The 21,559-nt window shown below is 44.6% G+C and overlaps 2 protein-coding genes across 8 annotated transcripts in view; one reads left to right on the plus strand and one right to left on the minus strand.

The window, feature by feature from the left end:
- Positions 1–883: 883 nt before the first annotated feature.
- Positions 884–10,573, minus strand: Mrpl22 (mitochondrial ribosomal protein L22). The gene is made up of 7 exons (XM_041665051.1): positions 10,465–10,573; positions 10,336–10,384; positions 7,381–7,498; positions 5,516–5,581; positions 4,637–4,714; positions 2,840–2,909; positions 884–1,170 (listed from the first exon to the last, which is right to left on the minus strand). The coding sequence occupies exons 1-7, from the start codon at positions 10,490–10,492 to the stop codon at positions 959–961; spliced, it is 621 nt and encodes a 206-aa protein (XP_041520985.1). The 5' UTR covers positions 10,493–10,573; the 3' UTR covers positions 884–958.
- A 1,805-nt stretch (positions 10,574–12,378) lies between these two features.
- Positions 12,379–21,559, plus strand: part of Gemin5 (gem nuclear organelle associated protein 5) — a 46,753-nt gene continuing 37,572 nt past the window's right edge. For 4 of the 7 annotated variants that reach the window (XM_041665234.1, XM_041665235.1, XM_041665236.1 and 1 more), the window contains exons 1-5: positions 12,380–12,615; positions 13,416–13,576; positions 15,205–15,386; positions 17,690–17,841; positions 18,208–18,327. In XM_041665234.1, the coding sequence (XP_041521168.1) occupies positions 12,450–12,615; positions 13,416–13,576; positions 15,205–15,386; positions 17,690–17,841; positions 18,208–18,327 (781 nt within the window). In that variant the 5' untranslated portion in view covers positions 12,380–12,449. Of the gene's footprint in view, positions 12,616–13,415; positions 13,577–15,204; positions 15,387–17,689; positions 17,842–18,207; positions 18,328–21,559 lie in introns of all 7 variants that reach the window. The other 3 variants (XM_041665237.1, XM_041665240.1, XM_041665239.1) reach the window with 2 other exon arrangements.

Below are 21,559 nucleotides of genomic sequence, written 5' to 3' on the forward strand. Positions count from 1 at the left end.
CATTTTATTTTTAAATATGTGTTTGTGCATGAGTGTAAGTAACCTCAAAGGCTTGAAGAGGGTGCTGATACCTCTACAGCTGGAGTTGCAAGCAGTTGTGAGCCACCATGTGAATGCTGGAAAGCAAACTCAGGTCCTCTCCAGGAGCAGCAAGCACTCTTAGCAACTGCTCATAATGTATGGTTTGACAGTTCTAACAAGTACCTGAGTGGTAAAGCATTGGCCTACCATGGCTATAAGCCAGTGCTGCAGATAAGTGAGTTTATCCTGGGGTATCTGTCTTGCCTATTTCTCTGTTTATCTGAGGTTTTTATATATTACTATCATGCTGCTTTCGTTACTGTGGCTATCTGTACCATGTTGTCTAGCCTGGCCCAAACTTAGTATGTAAAGGGACTTTGTCATTTACCAAGATCTTTGCTAGTAGTTACACTGAAGAGAAGCTAAAGAAGTTTTAAAAAATAAGTAAATAAAGAAATAAGCTTGGAATTGAGGATTTTGGTTCAACTGTTTCTACTATAAGGAGTAATGTACAGATGAAGCAATCATATCAAAATACTAAGGTCACTCTTCACAGGGGTGGGGGGGACAAAGAAAGAGGGAGGAAGAGGGGGAGGAGGAAAGGGATCTATGAGGGCCAGGCACTACTACTTTGATATTGATTTCTGCTATGAGAGCGCCACCTACTGTCTGGTTTTAGAATGCAATGCTAAGGTTGGTTCAAATCCTCTTTACCTTGAAAAAAATGAAACAAAAACATTATCCTCTGGCCTCTGCACATGCACACCCGGATATACACATCCACACACATGTATGTAAACTCCCACACACTCACAAAAAAAAAAACCTTGCAGTTACATATTGCACTTCAAAAATTCAATGATAAAGCATAAAAACCACTTGTTTTTACTGTTTAAAATAAACATAAGCTATATACACTGTGGAGCCAGAATGACCGTCACAGAGTGTGGATGATAGTCCGGCTTCGAAGTTGCTGAATATACTCTTTGGCATGGTCAACTGTTGTCTTGGGTGCTTCGGGTAGGGGTGGGGGTCCTTCCACCAGCTTCACAAAATAGTGGCAATAGACCTTCTCCATGATACCAAAGCGACCTCGGCCATGGTAACGGAGGCGCTTCAGGCATTGGCCTCTTCCTGAGGTAGACTCAGCTATAGAGAAAAAAAAGAGAGAATTATGGACATGTCTGCTATCCACAGGATGGCATCTACACAGCTAAGCAAGTCCTGACCCATCTCTCACTAGATCCTAAGAAGCAGGAGCTTGCCAGTTGGCTAGAACACGCTCGTCCCAGCCACGAGTCTCCTGAGCACTAAGTAGGAGTGAAGGTGAAGGTAGGAGGTAGAAGGTGAAGCATGAGCCCTGCCGCCACACAGTTTATGTTGGAGGAAGACAGAAAATATGGTAACACCTTCAATTAATGCAAGTTTCGTGAATTAAACAAATCTGACTGACGTGGCATAGACTGATGGGATGGTAGAGATGTCTCTGAAACCAGAGACCTGAGACCAGAATCACCCTATCCCTGTTCCTGTGAGAGAGCAGTAAACACATCCTGATCCTGAACTCAGCTTGTTTAGGAAGACAACAGGGGCACACTGACACTAACCACGTTTAAGAGGCACACAAACAAAGAGGACATGAGAAACAAGCATAGGGAAACAGATTCTATACAGGCCTATAAGCAAAAGAAAATTCCATTCCCTAACACACAGATAAAAAAGGCAAGAATGGGGCTGGTAAAATGGCTCAGCATGTAAAGCTCCTGCCATGAGAGCGGACAACCCAAGTTTGCCCTTGGAATCCACATAAAGGTCAAAGAGATATGATTCCACAAAACTGTCTTCTGACCTCCACAGGCAAGCTATGGTGCATGTGCATATGTACATAGCTTGGATACTCTGAACAGTGCCCCAGTGAACACAGGTGTACAAGTGTCTATAGTAAGCTGACTAAGTCCTTTGGATGTGTGCTGTGGGGTGCTGAGACTGCATCATGTGGTTGGTCTGTTCTAGCTTTTGAGAGCTCTTCATATTGATTTCCTCAGTGGCTATACTAGTTTATATTCCTACCAGGAAAGTTTTAAGGCTCCCACTGCCACTCTGGCTGAGGATATTGAACTTTTGGTCATGTCGTTTATATTTTTTCTTAAGAACTGTGTAATTCATTTGCTTGCTCACTGATTGGATGATTCAGTGGTTTTGGTCCGTCTGTGTTTCTCTCTCTCTTACAGATCAGCAGGTCCTCCATCCTGATGACTAGAAGGCTCAGTCACTCTTATGGCAGAGGCACATTATAAAAAAGACCCTTATAGTTTACATGCAATCCTTTAGTCACCTTCCCCCAACAACTACCCCCACCCTGAGATAGTCTCTCTGTGTAGATCTAGTGGTCCTGGACTCACCATGTAGACCAGGCTGGCCTTGAACTCACAGAGAGTCGCCTGCCTCTACCTCTACCTCCTGGGTACTGGTACTAAAGGTGTGTGCACCCCAACCAATAATTAATCCATCTTTTAGATAATTTGTGGTCATTCTCAGTTTTATTGTGGCTAAAGGGTAGCAGCACGAGCCAGTTCTAAAATCCTTGTGTACTAAGCACTGATGAGAGAACCCATGCCCTCAGTCCCATTATGAACAGGCAGCTAGAAGCTAGTACATCTGTCACTCGTGACAAATTAACGCTGCAGTGCTACGGGCTACAGAAAGTCCTTACCAGAGCAAGCGATTGGCCTAAGTATTCAGACATCAAAGACCATTTTTACCAAACTCGGCATCAAGTCAAAGACATCCCTGATGCTAAAGATAGAAGAATTCTTACCTATATATAAGTTGGATCTGAATTCCACATTATGGTCTCTCACTGCCATGTCTTGTGCTTCTAAGAGTACCTTGAACAACAAGAAAGGCCTGTTCATATAGCTGATTCTGAACTAAAGTGAGATGAAATAGCTCATCTTTTTTTTTAAAGGTTTATTTATTACGTACAGTGATCTGCCTGCATGTGTGCCAGAGGGCACCAGATCTCATTACAGATGCTTGTGAGCCACCATGTGGTTGCTGGGAATGGAACTCAGGGCCTCTGGAAGAACAGCCAGTGCTTTTAACCGCTGAGCCATCACTCCAGTCCCTCATCTTTTATTATGTCTAAAATGTGCCTAACCAAACCTTCACTTCACAGCAAACTTTTTTTTATTTATTGGTGTTTTTTTTTCTTTTTTTGGTTTTTCAATACAGGGTTTCTCCGTAACCTTGGAGCCTATCCTGGAACTAGCTCTTGTAGACCAGGCTAGCCTTGAACTCACAGAGATCCATCTGTCTCTGCCTCCTGAGTGCTGGGATTAAAGGTGTGCATCACTATTGCCAGGCTTTGTCTTGTTTTTTTAGACAAGAGTATACTCTGTAGCTCTGGCTGTCCTGGAACTCACAGAGATTGACATGCCTCTTGCTCCCAAGAGTGCTGAAATTAGAGGCATGCACCACCATTCCCAGTCACAGTGAAGTTTTTAAAGGCATCAAAAGCTGGTTGCACCAAGGAAAAGGGAACAATGAGCATCCCTTCCTCAAAACTAATGTAGGGCCCAGCGCCCTGCTGAGGCTTGGAGGCCACACCGTTGGAAGGAACACTGAATCTGAGTCAGGGACTCAGGCCTTCTAAAAATGGAACACCATGTGCCTAGCACATCAGTACTGTGCTCCGTGAGGCGTTGGAGACCCTAGAGCTATGTACAAATACAAACCAACGACCAGAAAAGAAGCATCAAAGACAACAAGCTTCTGAGTCTGCTGAGTGCCACGCCAGGGCTTCTTCCAACCAACTGCTTATACAAAATCATAAATTCTCATTGTAGAAGTTGGCTCCCCACCCCTCAAAATAGACTCTTGTGAAAAGCAAAAACTATAACAAGTTTCGCCGGGCGGTGGTGGCGCACGCCTTTAATCCCAGCACTTGGGAGGCAGAGGCAGGCGGATCTCTGTGAGTTCGAGACCAACCTGGTCTACAAGAGCTAGTTCCAGGACAGGCTCCAAAACCACAGAGAAACCCTGTCTCGAAAAACCAAAAAAAAAAAAAAAAACTATAACAAGTTTGGGGTTGGAAGTGCGGTTTAGTGGTGGATTATATCCCTAGCATATGGTCAGTCCTAAGTTTAATCTTTAACACCACTATAAATAAGGCCCGAGTCATTTTTCAAAAAGACTTCTAATTATTTTATCAACAACAATAAGTCTGGGGGCTGGAGAGATGGCTCAGCAGTTAAGAGCACTGACTGCTCTTCCAGAGGACCCGGGTTCGATTCCCAGCACCCACATGGCAGCTCACAACTGTCTGAAAATGCAGTTCCATGAGATCTGACACCTTCACACCAACGAACATAATAAAGTTAAATAAATAAAAAGTTTTTAAAAAAAAAAAAAACAATAAGTCTGGTTCATATAAAGGCATCATATAAAGGAAAAATGTATGTAAAGCATCTATTTCTCAGGAATGAGGGACTTAAGAAAACCAGAAGCCATGAATCTGTATCTCATGAAAAATACATTTACACCACAAATCTTAGGAATAAAGGGTTTAGGCTTAAAGATGGCAGCATGCCCATCCCTCCCAACCAAGTCTTACCTCTTTTATTATTTGAGCCCCCTTTTTGTCATTGAACTCCAACTGAGCCAAAGCCTGATCGATGGACATGCCTCGTATCTAAGGGGAAGACAAATGAACAAACTTCTCAAAAGCAATGTTCCTTTTCAACGGCAATAAGAACCTTACACTAAAAGTTAGAATTCTAGAAACTGTGTGTTAAATCCAAGCAAAATAGAACAAAAAGAAAGAAAAAAAATTGAAAGGGATCCTATCTTTTAGTTAAAATCAAACTTACATTTTGTAAGCACAAAATCAAGTTTTATGTACAGCAGTTTCAGAACTATTAAGGCAGACCTGACTGAGAGATCACACTCCTCCTCCTCACGAGCACTAAATGCTTCTGTATTGCTGCAGTTCTCTCCTCAGCAAGAACCAACAGTATCATGAGGTTAGGTCTGTTTGTACAGGTGAACAAGAAGTGTCCTGGGTTCTCTCCTTCTCTCTCCCTCCTTCACCAAAACAACACTTAAGAACTGTGTCACAGCTGGGTGGTGGTGGCACATGCCTTTAATCCCAGCACTTGGGAGGCAGAGGCAGGTGGATCTCTGTGAGTTCAAGGCCAGCCTGGTCTATAGAACGAGTTCCAGGACAGACTCCAAAGCTACAGAGAAACCCTGTCTCATGCACGTGCCCTAGGTCCTCTGGCTGTCATCGCTTCTGCTGCCCTTGTTTCAGTGTCTACTTCCACTGTGATTCGGTGTCTCTCTCAATGACCCACTGGTCACTGAACACACAATGACACTCCCTGCTCTTTGGAAAAATTCAGATACTAATGCTCATGTTCTTCAGAGACAACTTCAGAGGGAACACGCAGCTAATTTTCCTGGGCATTACATGGGAGGAGTCATGTTAGCTTACCAGTTTTGCCAGATACCACATCTTGTCCTTGCTGTATTTTATTTGTCTCCTACAATGGTAAATTTCCTTGCAAGTAGGAAAAAAGAAAGACATGTTGTAACAGGTTTATCAAAGAGATGTAACTTTTAGTTCCCATACTTTATGCCCAATGACAACACTGTTGTCACAGGAAAGAAAACAAAGCACTACAAAGACTCCAGAGATTCTTTTTTTTATATACAAAATTTGCTTTATTTCAAAGTCTCATGTTAAAAAATTAGTAAGGAAGAAACAGAAACTATAATTCTTTCACCAAGTAACTACTGAGCAACTCACAGTTTTTAGTAAGTTGAGTGGGGAGAGGAATCTTATAAACCTTTTCTAAACTGAAACTGACAAACCAAGTGGTTTGCTCAATACCCGAAAGCCTGCAAGAAGAGGGAAAAGCCAGGCATAGGAGAAATCTAAGTCCAACATGGGTGCCTTTTATGACGGTCTGAATGGAAACGGCCCCCACAAACTCACAGGGAGTGTTATTATTTGAAAGGATTAGGATGTGTGGGCTTGTTAGAGTAGGTGCGGTCTTGTTGGAGGAAGTGCATCACTGGGGGTGGTCTTTGAACTTTCAGAAATTCAAGCCAGGCCCAGTGGCTTTCGCTCTTTCTGCTGCCTGCCCATCCGTATGTAGCACTCTCAACTATCTCTGCAGTATCATGCCTTCCTGCATGCCAACATGCTTCCAACATAATGATAGCAGATTAAACATCTGAATCTGTAAGCCAGTCCCAATTAGATATTTTTCTTTATAAGAGATGCCATGGCCATGGTGTCTCTTCACAGCAGTAAAAATACTAAGACACTCCCAAACTTCCTCAAAGACTCGAAAATCCACCTTCTTCCAACTATTAGCCCTATTACCACTCAAAAAAAAAAATCAAAATATATTTTTAACTATTTTTTTAATTAGATAGCTGGAGCTCAGCTGTAAGAATTGTTTACAAAGTCCTGGGCTTGAGCCCTGAAACTGCTTACACCGTATGTGGTAATCCTTAGCAGATGTATATGCATGCCACCACAAACCCACTTAAAGTTGCAGGCTGTTTTACATCTCAGATCAGAATAATCTCTGGCTGTTGACATATGTAAAATAACAATTTTATTACTGAGCAGCTAAAAGTAAGATACATCTTTGTTAAGCATCCAATGATTCAATACAAACCTGAGGTTCAAAGGTTTATATATTAAAAAAACAAAACAGTAATTGTGTCTCTATTCAAATACACAATGGCTTAGGCAACTCATGCCAACTCATCATGCTTCACTACCAGTAAACTATCAGCAGGGTGGTGGTGGTGCACGTTAATCCCAGCACCCAGGATGAAGAGGCAGGCGGTCTCTGTGAGCTTGAGTCTAACCTGAACTATAAAGTGAAAAATAGCCAGTGCTGCATAGATGCTGTCTCAAAAAAAAAAAAAAAGCAACCAAAAAATTAAAAAGTCACCAAAAAGCCTCAGGCAGTAAAAATCAGCATCTCAAGCCCTCAGGTCGGCTCAGAAGAGATGGAGTAAAGACAAGCAAATAAGCAACAGCACTGGTGATCTAAGATACAAGGCAATCTGGTGGGCTTACGTCAATTAATTACAACATGTACATTATTGCGTAATTTCCCTTTAACATGGAACAAAAACTCACTCTGGACACATAAGAACACGAGTACTGGACAGGCAGGGCTAAGTGGTGCACACCTTAAATTCCAGCACTTGGGAAGCAGAGACAGGCAGATCTCTGTGAGTTCAAAGCCAACCTGGGCTAAGTGTTGAATTCAATACCAACCTAACTCAAAAGGAAAAAAAAAATTAAGAGATTATTTCTACCCATAAACTTACTGCTGGTCTCCGAGGTTCACCAGGCAGTTGTGGTGGGTAAACAATATTATTCTTCTTCTCCCATCTTCGAGAAATGTCAAGAGAAGCACTTGTGTGGATACACGATTGGGGTAAAACTCTGAAAAGAAAGAAGTCTGTAAGATGATCAAAACTTGGCACTTTGCTGCAGTTTTGGAAGCCACATCACCAGCATTTGGGCAACTTTAGGCTCACCACTGGGAGTTCAGTAACAGAAGCTAGTTTAATTGGAGGCTAAGATGAGAGCTTGCAGCTTGTGTAAGTCAAATGGTGTAGGTATTAACCTACACTCTTTGCCCTGACCAGTGAATGCCGATAATTTTTTTAAAAGACCTATTTGTTGCCGGGCAGTGATGGCGCACACCTTTAATCCCAGCACTCGGGAGGCAGAGGCAGGAGGATCTCTGTGAGTTCGTGGCCAGCCTGGTCTATAAGAGCTAGTTCCAGGACAGGCTCCAAAGCCACAGAGAAATCCTGTCTCAAAAAAAAAAAATCTATTTATTTATTTTATGCATGTACGCCTGCATGCCACAAGACATTAGATTCAACTGCAGATGGCTGTGACCCACCATTGTTCTAGCTGGGAATTTAACTTGGGTCCTCTGGAAAACCACGGAGCTATCTTTTCAGTCCAAATGCTGACCATTTAGTAATAAAAAAGACTGAAAGAAGACAATGGACTTATTCTTTATCTGGCCTGTGGAGTGACCCAACTCTGTCGAATACGCAAGACAAATAAATGAAACAACTAGAAGACAATATAAACTAAAGCACAGGAAAGACAGCTGAGGACTTCAGAGTAGCTTCAGGCAATTTTTTTGGGAGGGTGGGGGATATTTGATACAGGGTCTCACTATGTAGCTCTGGCTGTCCTGGAATTTACTATGTAGACCAGGCTGGCCTCAAACTCACAGAGATCTGTCTAACTTTGCCTCCCAAGTGCTGGGATTAAAGGCATGCACCACCACACCTGACCTAGTTTATTATTTATATATTATAAACACGTTTATTGTATGTGTATGGGTATTTTGCCTATATATATGCCTGCACCACAGACATGTATTACCCTTGGAGGCCAAAAGAGGGCATCAGATCCCCTATAATTGGAGTTAGACAGTTGTTAGCCACAGGTCCTCTGGAAGAGCAGCCAGTGGTGTAACTGAGCCATCCCTCCATCCCCCGTGATTATATCTTTCTATTCTCTTCCCCAGTGTCACTGACAACCGAGAGTCTTGGTGTGGGAGCCAGCAGATACCTACATAAGAGAAGGATGGAAATTTCCAACAGTAAATGACCCACCTGGAAGCCAGGAGCACCTAGTACCCAGACGATGTTTTTGAAAGATCATTTCCTACTGAAAAGAACCAAACTTCTGGAGGAAATGGCTGGTCACAAGCAGAAAGTATGCAAGACAGGTAAGAAATAGTTTGCCAGATCACAAACCTAGCAAGCTAGCACAGAGCACAGAAGCACATGAAAAGGACCTGCGAGCCCCTTATGGACAGACCCATGGGCCACAATGGGACAACACTAGCATTAGTTAAGGTAATACCTTCAGGGAGTTGAAACTGTCAAATATATTTAAGGCCATACTGAAATAGTGCGAATGAGAAACTGCTTGTAAAATGCTTAACCCGACTCTTGGGACTCAGTAAACTCCAGATATAATTTTATATTGCAGGAGGGTACATGGACTTCATTCTGTTGCTGCTGGACAACTAGCTGATGCATTACCCTTGGCAGTATCTAACACGACATAGCGCTGATGGCCAGGATTATTGAAAATGAGGCTCACCGAACAGTTATCTGTCCTGTCTCCCCTCTGAACATACCTGTGATCTCTAGACCTTAAGGTACCCAGCTTCCAACTTCCTTCTCCAACTTGACTCCTGAGTGGTCACATTTCTGCACCATTAAACCAGTGGGTACACTGTCACCTCTTTGGGTTTGGTTTTCGTGTGTGTAAGAAAGAAGACTGTGACTGTGTCTCGACGGCCTCTAACATTGTTTTGAATCATCACTCATGGACGACAGAACCATGAACTGCTCGGCTCTGCCTTCAATCCTTCCTCTAATATGGTAAACTATTGAACAGAAGTCCTTCAGCGTGAGGTGCAACCTTCTGACGTCCCTTCCTGCAGCAGTGCCTTCCTCTCCTCAAATCCTCGATATGGATTTGGCAAATTAAATATAAAGCTTGGTAAATGAAGGATGCCATGAATTAATAATGGCGAAGTCTTAGGAATACTTACACCGTTCTCAAGACTCAAGTGGTCTTCAGCTGAATCAAGCCAGTACCAAATTACCATAATTAGATTAAAGGAAAATATCTAAACAAAGCAATTAATTTACAAGTGCTATATATGCAATCGAAACTTTCCTAAGTACGCTAGCGCTCCACGCCAGTGCTAACTCAACTGCATTCCTTAACTTCTACAAAAGAATATTTGTCTCCTGGCATGATGTTGCCCGGCCTAGGATCCCAACCTATAAGTGGGAGGTGGAGGCCAGCCTGACCTAAATAAAAAAATAAATAAGAAGCTTGTATCGAAAGGCTCCACAACGCTCTGCGGAGCAAAAGGGTCAAACTCCATTTGCCCGAGGCGCTGAGAGACAACATCGAGAGCGCGTTCGGCACAATGTCAGGCAAACTTCGAGTCTCCAAACAGTCCTTGCCCACGCAAGTAACCAAAGAAGTAACTAGGAATGTTTGTTGGTATACCACACGACGTGGAAGAATCGAATTGTGGCCAGAAAATAGGGAGAGGGTGTTCAGAAAACACTGAGCGAAGCCTCGGCGGCAACAATCTTCACCGTCTCGGGCCGTGCAGCTCTCCCACCCGAGGCTTAACGCACAGCCCCGCACACCAGCGCCCAGTGAGGGACGAGGACGCCGCGCAGCCAGGGCCGCTAGAATCTCCGTGTCGCGAGACTTACCGCAGCGTCTGCGTTGCCCAGATCCTCAGGTTAGGTATCCACAGTGCACCTACAACATGAATACGCGCTGTCAGCTCTGATTCTCACAGTCTCCCGGTTCCCAAGTTCTAGGAAAGCCTTAAGTCTTACCCAACTCTCGCAGCACAGTCGCCGCCATGCTGGCCCTACGGAAGCCACTGAGTTCAAAAGCCGGCTGGCGGCACGCATGCTCAGTAGGAGGCCCACGCCAACCCGGAAATTCTGAATGCGTTGTCGTGGAGACCTAGAATGCGTGGTTCAGGCGAAGTCTGGTCAGACCAGCCTTGCTTTAGAATGAATGACCTCATAAAGACGGAAAATCGGTGGATTTCCGGAAATTCACCTGGATTCAGAAAAATTGTAGTCTCACCCATAAACAGCCTGAAAGAACAGGAAAACCTGTTCATCCCAAAGATTCGAGTCCAAAAATACAAAGAGAAAGACCAGCGACCCAAATCATCGTGGCCAAATTAAATAAGCAAGCAATTAATTAAAGCAAGCTCTTTAAATTCATGTACATGAGCTGCCTCCCCCTAAGACAGGGTTCGAGAGGTAGGCACTGGATCTGAGGAAGACAAGGGTTTTTTTAGTTCAGGGGTAGAGAGCTTCCAAATGGGGGAGTTGGCAAGCAAAATAAGGTGGGGTTATAGGAGCAGAATATAAACATAAGTTAGTCATGACAAACTCCTGAACCAAAGATATGATAGCAAGGTGCCTGTAACAAGGTAGCCATAACAACCTTTTGCAACAAAGAATTGCAAGATGGTTTTGAAACAAAGGCATGGATGGACGGCCTTTCTTGTAACAGACGGAACACAACCATCTGTAGTCAAGGTTACAGGTGGGGCATAGCCCAATCCTTGAGAAACAGAGGTTTAATCATAAACAGGAATGAACCTAGTTTCTCTTTACAATAAGATATCTTTTAAGCCTAAAATGGAAGCGGGCTGGGCTGGTTCCACAAACTGTCTCTGCAGTGGGCCTCATTGTTCTTCTTGGAAATGATTGCAACATCAGCGCATAAGAGACTGGTGTTAAAGAGTCGGGAGCGCAAGGACACGCTGTGATACACGAGCCACACAAGCCAGGCTCTGTCTCAAAAGAAAAGAAGCCTGGCTTGGTGGCGCATGTTTGTAATCTCAGCAAAAGAGAGGCTGAAGCGGGACGATCACAAGTTCAAAGGCACACTGGACTGCAAATTCCAGGCCTTCCAGAACTATGACACCCTATCAAGAAAGAAAGGGGGGTGGGGGGGAACATCACTCTCCTTACACAAAAGTTTGTGAACATTATTGAGAAAACTCAAAAACCAAATTGCCAGGCATGGTGGCACACACCTTTAATCCCAACACTCAGGATGGCAGAGGCAGGAGCATTTCTGTGAGTTCAATCCCAGTCTGGTCTACAAAGCAAGTTCCTGGCTAGTCAGAGCTGCATATTGAGACCCTGTCTCAAAATAAAACAAAAAAGCAAACGTAGGCAGTGAAATGGCTCAGCTGGTTGAGAAATTTTCTGCAGACCCCACATCATGGAAGGAGGGAACCAACTCCCGCAAGCTGTCCACTGACGACCTGATTTAATTTTATTTTAACAGGCTCTCACATGATAACCCGGGCTGCTTGGCCTGGGGCTCACGGCAATCCTCCTGCATCAGGTCCCTGAGTGCTAGGATTTAGCCAGAGCTCATTCGTTTAGTATTTAGTTAAATATATCCTTGCAACTGTCAGAGAAACACTGTCGGGGTGGGGGTGGAGGGACACACCCAAACTGGCAAAGTACGCCACTACGCATCTTTAAAAAAATTTTTTTTAATTAAAAAAAAATTGGGATACTGAACTGCCCTGAAGACTAAATTGCAGAGGCTGGTTGGCGGGTTCCACCGGTCTAATCCCTTAATTAAGGAAAATGCTTAACCTCAGGGCCCTGAATTCAGTCCCAGGTGGCGCACGCGAACTACAGCGCGGCTTGGACCTCGGCGCGCTCCGTAGCGCCCGCTTCAGGGGCGGGGTTCACCTTGGTACCGCCCCTCCCGCTACACGCCGCGGTTGCGAACCACACCACCGGAGCTGCTCGCCTGAGCCTCGGCGGCCGCGGAGATGAAACCAGAGCCGCTGACGCTGCCGCCGTCACCCAACTGGTACTGCGCGCGCTGCAGCGACGCGGCGCCCGGAGGCATCTTTGGCTTCGCTGCGCGGACCTCCGTCTTTCTCGTCCGCGTGGGCCCGAGCGCGGGCGCGAACCCAGGGGCGCCCCCGTTTCGAGGTGAGCCCCCACACGGGCCGGCGCGGTCCTTCCTGCCTTGCTTTGCGGGGTTTGTAGGTCGCCGGCTCGTACCAAGCGCCCACGTGGGACCATTACGCTCGGAGGGGCTGGCCCAGGCTAGACCCGGAGTTTACCGCGCTTCCTCCCTTGCCAAGGCCCCGCCGGCCCCTGGGACGCCCCCTGGGGTAGGGGCTGTTCTCGGTTCCCTGCTCCCGCTGCGTAATAACGGGATGCTGATTTCTGTTTGGATGAATGGGGTGAGGCAGAGTTTGCGCCAGGCGCGATGATGCTTATCTGTGATCCCTGCAATTCGGGAGGCTGAGGTTGGAGGATTTCTGCACGTTCAAAGCCAGCCTAGGCTACATGAGTGAATTCCAAGCCAGCCAGAGCGCCATAGCAAGATCTTGACACAAAAGAAAACGAAGCAAACAAAAACCAGGGTTTGGTTATGCCTTTTCGTTATGAAATACCAGCTTATTCTATTCTTTATGACCTATGGCAAGATTAGGTAAAAATGGCTTTAACGTTCACCTGTGGACTAAGTTAAGCTTGGTCCTCAGCCTGTGAACTTGGCCCAACAGAGGATGTGAAGATTGCTTCATAGATGAGAATACTGAAGTTCAAAGAAAATGAATCGGTGTGAAGTCCCGGGCTTCTGGCACCTGGCATTTCTGTTGTAAATGCCTGAAGGGTTTTGTTCCACTTGTGTTACAGTGACTCCCGGTCACCGCTTGTTCATCCAGCTGCATGCGAGTTGTCTGGATAGTGGTTTAGTTAAACAAGTCTGGTTTCACTTGCAGTTGTAGGAGAGTTGGTGGGACACACTGAAAGAGTATCCGGCTTCACTTTTTCTCATCACCCTGGACAGTACAACCTCTGTGCCACCAGCTCCGATGATGGGACTGTGAAAATCTGGGATGTAGAGACCAAGGCAGTGGTGACAGAGCACTCATTCCATCAGGTAACGTTCATCCCGAGTCCGCAGAGTGTTTTAATATGCCTCCTCCATGCGAAGGAATGTTAATAATCGGTGTTCATTTGTTAGATGTGTTGGAAGGGCTTCCAAAGCCTTGCTTTTAAGATGCATTTTGTTTTTTAAGAAAACAGTTTGAGTAGGGGATCTAACGTCCTGGGTTCGAGCCCTAGAACTGTGTAAACCGGCATGGTGGTGCACATCTACAATTCTAGCACTTGGGAACTGGATTCCAAGGCCAGCCTGGTCTGCGGGAGCTCCTGTCTGAGAGACAGGTGGGGGGTGGTACAGACAGACCACAAGTGAGCTATGCTACCTATTTCTGAAAGTAATACTAAAGTGTGGATCCATGTAGTCACTAAGTCTTTTTTATGTATACTGGTAGTTTTTATGTGTATATATGTCTGCACACCAGAAGAGGGCATTCTGATCCCATTATAGACAGTTGTGAGCTACCACGTGTGTTCTGGAAGTCAAACCCAGTACCTCTGGAAGAGCATCCTTAACCACTGAGCCTCTAGTCACTAATTTTCTTTTTCTTTTTTTGGTTTTTCGAGACAAGGTTTTTCTTTTTCTGTGTAACAGCCCTAGCTGTCCTGGAACTAGCTCTTGTAGACCAGGCTGGCCACGAGCTCACAGAGATCCACCTGCCTCTGCCTCCCAAGTGCTGGGATTAAAGGCGTGTCCACTAACGCCTGGTGTCACTAATTCTTATCTGTGGCTGCTTTCCTGAAACAACAATAGGTGAGGAACAGTGACAGATCTACAAAGTCTAACAGTTGATAGGTTTATATATTTTGGTTGTGAGCCTAGCCTTTAACGGCTGAGCCATCCCTTCAGGCCAATAGGTTTATATAAAATAAACACCTGGGCAGATAAAATGGCTTTTGAGGTCAAAGAGCTTGTCATGAAAGCCTGATGACCTGAGTTTTGATATTTTGTTTAACTTTATGTTGTATGTGTGTAAGTGTTTGCCTGTGTGCCTGGTGTCTGTGTTGATGAGAAGAGGTGAAAACCGAAGTGACTGAAGGTTGTTGACCGCATCTGGATGCTCTTAGCCACTGAGCCATCTCTCCAGCTCTCTGAATAATTTAATCTCTGGGAACCACATAAAAGTCAAAGAGTACTGGCTCCATGAGTAGTCTTCTGATTGCCACGCGCTCAGCTGTGGCACATGCTCCCCACAGCACAAAAAAAATTTGGGGCTCAAGAGAGGGTTCAGCAGCTAAGAGTGCTTCCCGCTCTCCCAAAGCACCCAAGTTGGGTTCCCATCACCCACGTGCTGTATCTCACAACTCAGCGCCCTACTCCAGCCCCCGCATACAAACAAATGGCATGAACTTGCTCAGTCACACATAAATAAAAGTGTGTGTGTCCAGAAAGCCCATGGTGGTGCATGACTCAGGAGGCTGAGGCAGGAGGATTGCTCTGAGTTCCAGGCCATCCTCTGGACTCCAGAGTTGAGACTGTGTCTCAAAAACACAAAAAGTTCTCACTTTAGATTTAACGTATTACTATACAGGTAGCTATAGACATTTCTTAATGTGCCTTACATTAGGCTGGTTTACAGTACAACACTGACAGATGAGACTTACCTGGTTTTGGTTTGTTTGAAGCACACAATATCAGCCCTGCATTGGTCTCCGACGGTTAAGGACTTAATAGTCTCTGGGGATGAAAAAGGAGTTGTGTTCTGTTACTGGCTTAACAGAAATGACAGCCAGCACTTCTTCCCGGAGCCCAGGACCATTTTCTGTCTTACTTGTTCGCCTCATCATGAAGATTTAGTAGCCATTGGGTGAGTACCAAGTACCATGCTATCTGTAGATAACTTGGTTTGATTTATGGTCCTGCTTTTCATTCTCCTTGCCTTGTATGCCTCAGTCCTCGGAGGAAGCCTGCAACCCTGGTGCCATGTGATCTCTCGAGCCATACTTTTCTCCACTCCCCCTCTTGCCGTAATAGTATGTTTTCTTCCCTCTTTCCATCTGATTTTTCCTGCCACCCTCCAAATGTTAGTAGTGTGTCCTTTCTCTTGGCTCACTTATACTGTCCTTGGATGTGGCATCAACTCCAGAGGGTCAGATGACTCTGCTTTGGGTCTGGCACTACAAATTGAACTAGGCATCCACGTGTCCTAACATGTACCTCACAAACAGGACAGACTTGTGAAGCTTTGGGATGTACAAAATAAAATTGTGTCTTACTTGGGAATATTTATAAGAAAGGCTAGGGATGCTAGATCACAAGTCAGAAACATTGGTTCCCTCTCAGAAGGCAAAGCAGAAATTTGGTAGGAGGTGATATAAACTGGTTTGGTGGTGGTTTTTTCCCTTAAGCTGGGTAGTACTTTAAGGCAGTGGTTCTCAACCTTCCTAATGCTGTGACCCTTTAATACAGCTCCTCATGTTGTGGTGACCCCAACAATAAAATTATTTTTGTTGCTATATCATGACTAAATTTTGCTACTGTTATGAATCATAGTGCATATATATATATTTTCTGATAGTTTTACCAATCCTGTGAAAGGTTGTAAAGGGTCATGGTCCACAGGTTGAGAACTGATAGTTTAAGGTTTGGTTGTTGGTTTTTGTTTGTTTGCTTGTTTGTTTTTAACATGTTTGGATATTTTACCTGCATGTTTTTACATCACGTGCTTACAGTGCCCTAAGTAACCAGAAGAGGGCACCAGATCCTCTGGGATGAGTGACAGATGGTTCTGAGCCTTCTTGTGGATGCTGGGACTTTAGATCCTTTGGAAGAGCAGCCAGTGCTCTTCACTAGCTGTCTCTTCAACCCCCAGTAGATACTTTCTATATGTCCAAAATAATTCACTTTTTTTAAACTTTTATTTATTTATTTAACTTTATTATGTTCGTTGGTGTGAAGGTGTCAGATCTCGTGGAATTACATTTTCAGACAGTTATGAGCTGCCATGTGGGTGCTGGGAATCGAACTCGGGTCCTCTGGAAGAGCAGTCAGTGCTCCTAACTGCTGAGCTATCTCTCCAGCCCCAATAATTCACTTTTTAAAAAGCTACTAGAACTTCTCAGTTTCTTCTGAATTCGTAGAATAACACTCAGGACAAATACAGCTCTCGGATACAGTGTGTCTTGGGGTTTCTGTTGGTGTGAAGAAATGCCACAACTACACAATTCATAGAAAACATGTAATTGGGACTGGCTTACAGTTCAGAGGTTTAGTCCATTCACCTCATGGCAGGAAGCATGGTAGTGTGCAGGCAGGCATGGGGCTGGAGAAGGAGCTGAGAGTATTACACCTTGATATGGAGGCAACAGGAAAAGATGCCACACAGGTTGTAGCTTGAGCATCTGAGACCTCAAAGCCCACCCCAGTGACACACTTCCTCCACCAAGGCCACAGCTCCTGATAGTGCCATTCACTATGGGCCAAGCATTCAAACACATGAGTGTATGCAGGCCATTTCTATTTAAACCACCACACAGTGTAACAGTTCTTGTTAGGTTTATAGTTGGAAAGTAGTATCACTCTTGGATACTAAAGTAATATCACTTGTGGTAAAGTGCTTGTCTAGCATGTACACAGTCCTGGGCTTTGACTCGTGCCTGTGATCTCAGCCCCTAGGAGGTAGATGCAAGAAGAGCAAAAGTTTATGATCATCCTTGTCACATAGTGGGTTTATGGCCAGTCTGGGATGCTTGAGGCTTTCTCAAAGAAAGGAGAAGAAAGTTTATTAACCAACTGTCTTTATTTTTTAATAACATTTCTAACTAATTTGTTTCCCCTCTCACAGCAGGGACAATACAGACAAGCTGTAAATCCAGTGGGTACTGGGAGGTGGGGTGGAGAATGGGAGAAAGTCATATCTTTTGAGTTAATCTCAGCCCTGGAGGTTTACAAACAGATGTAAAAGGAGGTAGAGCACAGCGGCAAGGAGTCTTGAGAAAAAAGAGTAGAATTTAGAGTCTCGGGTCAAGCATACATAGGATTTGAGTTGGTATCTGACAAGACAGAAAAGAAGAAAAGGGAAGTTGTGCTGCCTGGGTTAGAACTCAGAAAGGGGAGAGGCTTAGCGGTGTTATCTGCAGGCCCCTGCGATATTTCTAACTTATTTTTCAGCTACAAGGATGGGATAGTGGTTATCATTGACATCAGTAAGAAGGGAGAAGTCATTCACAGGCTTCGAGGTCATGATGATGAGATCCACTCCATAGCCTGGTGTCCTCTGTCTGGTGAAGACTGCTTACCCGTAAACCAAGAGGAAAACTCAGGTGAGACGATCAAAGGAGGCTTTGTTCTCCTCAGACCTAAAGAACTAAGTATAGAATTGCTACTTCTGAATTATACGTAAAACTTGAGCTTCACAGATCAGACTAGGAAAGGGAGAGCTGAGTTTTGGTTTTTTGTTTTTCAAGACAGGGTTTCTCTGTGGTTTTGGAGCCTGTCCTGGAACTAGCTCTTGTAGACCAGGCTGGTCTCGAACTCACAGAGATCCGCCTGCCTCTGCCTCCCGAGTGCTAGGATTAAAGGCGTGTGCCACCACCGCCCAGCGAGAGCTGAGTTTTGGGAAGTAACTTTTTAAGTCACAAGTGCTTATTCATTGTGAATTAAAAATAAAATTGCCATCTCTTTCCTAGAAGAGCCTGACATTCCCAATGGGAAACTTGTAGCAGAAACCCCCATCACAAAAGGCTGCTACTTAGCCACGGGAAGCAAGGATCAAACCATTCGAATCTGGAGCTGTTCCCGAGGGCGGGGTAAGGTTGATTCCTAGTGTTTGTACTACTTTCATTTCTGTTGCTAAAATAGCCACAACAAACCAACGTGGAGGGAGTAAGAGTGTAATCAGTTTAACTCGGGTTTTGGTCCATCATTTATTTTTTTTTAATTTTTTTTTATTCTTTAAAAAATATTTATTTATTTATTATGTATACAATTTCTGTCTGTGTGTATGCCTGCAAGCCAGAAGGGGGCACCAGACCCCATTACAGGTGGTTGTGAGCCACCATGTGGTTGCTGGGAATTGAACTCAGGACCTTTGGAAGAGCAGACAATGCTCTTAACCTCTGAGCCATCTCTCCAGCCCCCATTTATTATTTTTTTTAAAGATTGTTTGGCTTTTCTTTTATGTGTATGAGTATTTTGCATACACATATGTTTATATACTATGTATGTGCTCATGGATGCCAGAAGAGGGCACTGGATACTCTAGGAACTGTAGTTATAAACTGTTCTTTGCTCCCCATGTGGGTGCTGGAAACTGAACCTGGCATTTCTAGAAGAGCAACAAGTCCTCCTAACTGTGAGCTATTTTTCTCCAGCCCCCTACAGTCCATTGTTTTAGAGAAGCCAGAATGAACTTGAAGCAGCTGGTTACATCCACAGTTGGGGCTGGTGCATGCACACCTACTGCTCAGCTTTCTCTACCTAAACCAAGGGTGGGGCCACCCATTTGTAGGCTGTGTTCTAGCTTCCTTTCTGTTGCTCTGATAAAACAAACCAAAAGTAACTTAAGGAAGGAAAGGTTGCAGTCTGTCATTGAGGGAAGTCAAGGCAGGAGTTGAAGGAGAAACCATCCAGTGGAGAAACGCCACATGGTGGCTCATTCCCTGGCTTATGCTTAGCTGACTTTCTTGTACAGGTGGGACCACCTATGCAAGAATATATCCCATAGTGGCCTGTGCTCTCCTGTATCTGTTGGCAGTCAAGATGGTCCCCCACAGACATGCTCAGAGGCCAAACTAATCTAAATAATAGCTCACTGAGACTCTCTTCCCAAGCTTCCAATATTCTGTCTCAGTGTCTCTTTGGTGGCAAAGCCTGTTCTGCTACAATAGAATTAGCTACTTGTGTCTGTTTTCTGGTACCTTCCAGAAGGCAAGGACCCCTGCTTTGCTGAAGGAGCTGTGCCTCTGTGCAAAGCAAGTCTGTCCTTGAGCTTCCTATGTAGACCAAGGTGTCCTGAGACTCACAGAGATCCCCTGAGAACAAGATGTTTAAGAACAGGGATAATGGATTTTCCTTGACTCTTAAGAATGGAAAGAACCGGAGTTGTAGCTCCTAGAGACGAATACAGAGCAGGTGATACAGAACCAACATGCGCACTGTGCACTTGAACAAGCTTGCTATGTTCATATTGTCTTCAGACTTGTATTTATTGCTGTTGGGTAGATGGTGTGTGCCTGTGAGGGTCAGAGGTAGCTCTAGAGCTGGCTCATACCTTTATGTGGGTTCTAGGGATCAAACTCAGGTCATCGGATATATGTGACCAACTCTCTGACCACTGAACTGTCTTGCAAGGATCACCACTTTGTTCAAATTAACCTAAACATACATCCGCAATTGGACCTCCCAGGACATCTGTCTGAAGATCCCTGAACATGATGATGTGTACAGTGGCCTTGGATTCCCCTTGAACAGCAGACCTGGAGAGTACTGAAAAAGTTCAGTTTTCCAGACCCCACTTGGAGTCTCCTGAGTTAGATCTCTGAACTCAGACCCTGGAATGTGTGTTTTTAATGTTGTACTTGTGGTTATGGTGAACAGCACAGCCCTCCAGGTCAGTACCAGTGGAGATTTCCCTGACACAATATGTCAACTGCCAGATTTGCCCATCACAGTTATAGGGTCAAAACTCCTTTGAGGGTCACATGACCCTTTCACAGGATTTACGTATCAGATTTCCCACATACCAGATATTTACATTATGATTCATAGTAGCAGCAAAATTAATTTTGAAATAGCAATGAAAATAATTTTGTTTGGGGTCACCACAATGTGTGGAACTGTATTAAAGGGTCTCAGCATTAGGAAGGTTGAGAACCACTGATCTAGGAAAATCCCACTGTCCTGCAATTGTTGACAATTTCAGGTAGGTTCTTTTTTTTTTTTTTTTTTTTTTGTTTTTCGAGACAGGGTTTCTCTGTGGTTTTGGAGCCTGTCCTGGAACTAGCTCTTGTAGACTAGGCTGTCAGGTAGGTTCTTATTCTGATTAAGAACTCACTTTTCGCCGGGCGGTGGTGGCTCACGCCTTTAATCCCAGCACTCGGGAGGCAGAGGCAGGCGGATCTCTGTGAGTTCGAGACCAGCCTGGTCTACAAGAGCTAGTTCCAGGACAGGCTCCAAAACCACAGAGAAACCCTGTCTCGAAAAAACCAAAAAAAAAAAAAAAAAAAAAAAAAGAACTCACTTTTCCACATAAGAGTACTCAAATGTTCACATGTATATACATGCATCTACAGGCAAAGGGTAACCTTTGGTGTTATTGCTCTGGTGCCATTTAAAGACACAGTTTCTCACTTGGACTTGGACTTGACAAGTTGGCTAGACTGGGTGGTTAGTCAGGGAACCCATCTTCCACCTGGAGCATATGCTAGCTATCATGTCTGGTTTTGTTTTGGTTTACGTTTTTTTCTCCCGGTTTTTCGAGAAAGATTTTTCTGTGTAGCTTTGAAACCTATCCTGGAACTTGCCTTGTAGACCAAGCTGGCCTCAAAATCAGGGATCCACCTCCTGAGTGCTGGGATTAAAGACGTGTACCACCACCCAGCATGCCTGGTTTTTTATATGGGTCCTGGGATTCAAATTCGAATTTTAATCCCTGCAAGGCAATCACTTTATGAACTAGGTTATCTCCCCAGCCTATTCCAAAGATACTTTTTGATTTTTCAAGACAGGGCTTTTCTGTGTAGCCTTGTCTGCCCTGGAACTCGCTCTATAGACCAAGGCGGCATTGAACTCAGAGGTCCACCTGCCTCTGCCTCCTGAGTGCTGGGATTAAAGGCATGGATCACCACCTCCCTGCACAAAGTACTCTTAATTTTTCAAGTTTCTGGAGAGCCTGTAAAAGCCTGTTTGGCCTAAATTGCTAGATTGGAGTTAACCTCTATCTTAGTAATGTTCCCATAAGAAAAGGAGGTGTTCTTTGTGTGTGCTGGTGTTGTTAGGTATCTTCCTCAGTTCTTCATGTTTGTGGTGTTGTTTCTCTCA

The sequence above is a fragment of the Microtus oregoni genome, unplaced genomic scaffold, assembly GCF_018167655.1.
Source record: "Microtus oregoni isolate MIOR12 unplaced genomic scaffold, Mior012 000015F_ref0000493, whole genome shotgun sequence".
Lineage (NCBI taxonomy): Eukaryota > Metazoa > Chordata > Mammalia > Rodentia > Cricetidae > Microtus > Microtus oregoni.

Excerpts from the sequence above, each read along its gene's own strand:
- Mrpl22 (XM_041665051.1), bottom strand. The coding sequence starts at position 10,492 with ATGGCGGCGACTGTGCTGCGAGAGTTGG. Across the intron at positions 10,385-10,464 it reads GACTGTGCTGCGAGAGTTGG|GTGCACTGTGGATACCTAAC; the intron begins GTAAGACTTAAG and ends TTCATGTTGTAG. Across the intron at positions 2,910-4,636 it reads GGGCTCAAATAATAAAAGAG|GTACTCTTAGAAGCACAAGA; the intron begins GTAAGACTTGGT and ends TTGTTGTTCAAG.